This window comes from Piliocolobus tephrosceles, chromosome 15, assembly GCF_002776525.5.
Source record: "Piliocolobus tephrosceles isolate RC106 chromosome 15, ASM277652v3, whole genome shotgun sequence".
Taxonomy (NCBI): Eukaryota; Metazoa; Chordata; class Mammalia; order Primates; family Cercopithecidae; genus Piliocolobus; species Piliocolobus tephrosceles.
The window spans coordinates 10,887,152-10,889,189 of record NC_045448.1 but is presented as its reverse complement, the minus strand read 5'-3'; the positions used below and the strand labels follow the sequence as shown (position 1 = coordinate 10,889,189).

The 2,038-nt window shown below is 61.2% G+C and overlaps 1 protein-coding gene across 3 annotated transcripts in view; it reads right to left on the bottom strand.

Moving 5' to 3' along the window:
• The window catches only part of SLC66A3 (solute carrier family 66 member 3), a 23,033-nt gene extending 21,996 nt beyond the window's left edge, over positions 1 to 1,037 (bottom strand). For 2 of the 3 annotated variants that reach the window (XM_023199258.1, XM_023199264.1), the window contains exon 1: positions 727 to 1,037. In XM_023199258.1, coding sequence (XP_023055026.1) covers positions 727 to 869 — 143 coding nt within the window. In that variant the 5' untranslated portion in view covers positions 870 to 1,037. The remainder of the gene's footprint in view (positions 1 to 726) is intronic. The other variant, XM_023199269.1, reaches the window with a different exon arrangement.
• Positions 1,038 to 2,038: the final 1,001 nt, after the last annotated feature.

The window sequence follows — 2,038 nt, the reverse complement described above, 5'->3', positions numbered from 1 at the left end:
TGGTTCTTTTGTGCCCACTCTGGTGGTCTTAGAAAAACAAATCAGTTTGGTGCTCTGGCATGATGAATACTTTGAATAGGAAGGCCTTAAAAGCTGCCTCAGAATCAAGGACTTAATGACCTCTCCGTCACCCCTTCCCAACTGCAGAGACTCTCCAACGTCCTTATAGATGACTAAGGAAACTTCTTTCTATAAGAAATGCAATTGTCTTAAGACCCTCTCCCAAGGAATCTCATTAAATAACCAGGAAAGGTTCCCCACCAACCACCGGGAGAAGAGAAGAGATTCAGCCATTCTTAGTTCAACCCCTTATTTCACAGGTGAGGAAACCGAGGCCCGAAAAAGAGGCCGAGGGTGCGTGGTGAGTTTAGGGACAAAGAATATGACAGCCTGGAGGTGCAAATGGCCTTGCTCAGGGCCAGCAGGTTTTGTCACTAGCGCACGGAGGGCTGCCTCCGCTGGGTCTGTTTCCTCATCTGTAAAATGGGCGTGCACAGGCAATTCGTGCCACGCGGGGCTTGGTGAGAAACAATGTAAGCGGGTGGCGGGTGGCCCTGGGAAGAGCACCCCGAGCCCCTAGGCTACCTAGTTCACCCTCGGCCCCCAGCTGCGACGCCGGCGTGCAAGGATCATCCCCGCCCTACTTCGAGCCGAGGCTCTCCCGGGCTCCCAGCGGGCAGCAGCTGCGAGGGGGAAGGAGGCAGCCCCGGTCGCCCCGGGCCTTACCCTGCCAGCTCCAGAAGTAAACTCGGAAGGCTGAGGCCCCGCGCGCTGCGCGCCGCTAGCACAGCGGAGATCTGAGGCAGCTTCAGCGCGGCGCACACGCCCAGGGTGCTCCAGTTGCACAGCCCCAGCAGCGCCGCCTCCATAGCGCCCTGGGTTTGGGCACCGGGGCGGCGGCAGCGGGAAAGGACCGCTCAGCCTCGGCGGCGCAGCTCTGCCGAAGCCTTCCGCCTTCCCGGGATCCGCCTGGGACCGCCCAGCCAGGGCCCGCCCCTCCGCCCTGCTCCGGGTCCTCCTCGCTCCGCCCCTCCCCTGGACGCACCCCGCCCCCTGGCCCGCCTCGCCTAATCCGCCCGGACTCGCCCCGCCCACGGGCCCGCCTCCCACCCGCCAGGGATCGCTCAGTTCTCCGACCCGCCTCACCTCGCCCCGCCCCCAGATTCGCCCCTCCCGGTCGGCCTCACCTAGCCCAATCCCCTGGCCAACCTCGCTCCGCCCCGTCCCTCCTCGCTCCGCCTCCTGGCCAACCTCGCCTCGCCCCGCCCCTCCTAGCCCCGCCCCGGGGCCACTGTCCCATCCTGGCCTGCTGGCTCCGCCGGCAGCTGCTTCTTTTTTCCGCGTTCTTGCGACCTGATAGTTTAGCAGCCGCCGGGAGCCGCCCCGGAGGTCCGGCTTTTCACGGATTGGGTGGACCGGGAGGCAAACGGGCACCCCCTAGGGGGATGAGCCATTCTGTGAGATTTTTCCCTCCCTACAAGTGTTTTAGTTTCTCTCACTAAGCATTTCAGTAGTTAAAGCCTCCTGCTTAAGGGCTTAAGGGCTTAAGGGCTGGGTGCACCCTCCCGATTTTACAGGTGGGGAACCGGGCTGGAGAGGCTCTCCGGGACCAGAGCCCCGGGGTCACCTCATTCGTGCCCTTTCAGAGCACGCGGCCTGTCTCCAGTCTGGGACGGAAGGCTTCCCGGCTTCCCTCCTAGCGGCGTGCGCCCTGACCTGAGAGGCTACCGGAAGCCTTGAACTTGAGCACTGCACAGTGAAACTGTTTCTTAAGGATTTCTCCTGATAGAGTAACTTGGACGTGGCCGTCTAAGCCACAAACGGAGGGAAAGGGCAGGACGCATTTTCCAACCTCTGAAAATCGCCTGTGTATTAGGGCCAGGTTATGAAGCAGGAAAAAAAGCACCAAAATGCAATGCCAGAATCTACGATAGCTGGTTTTGTGCCATAAACCTCAGCCGGGAAGGGTGAGGAACCGGAGCTGGGTCAGCTTCGGAGTTCGGAGTTCTGGCCGAGGCTCTTTCTCTCGAGCCTTACC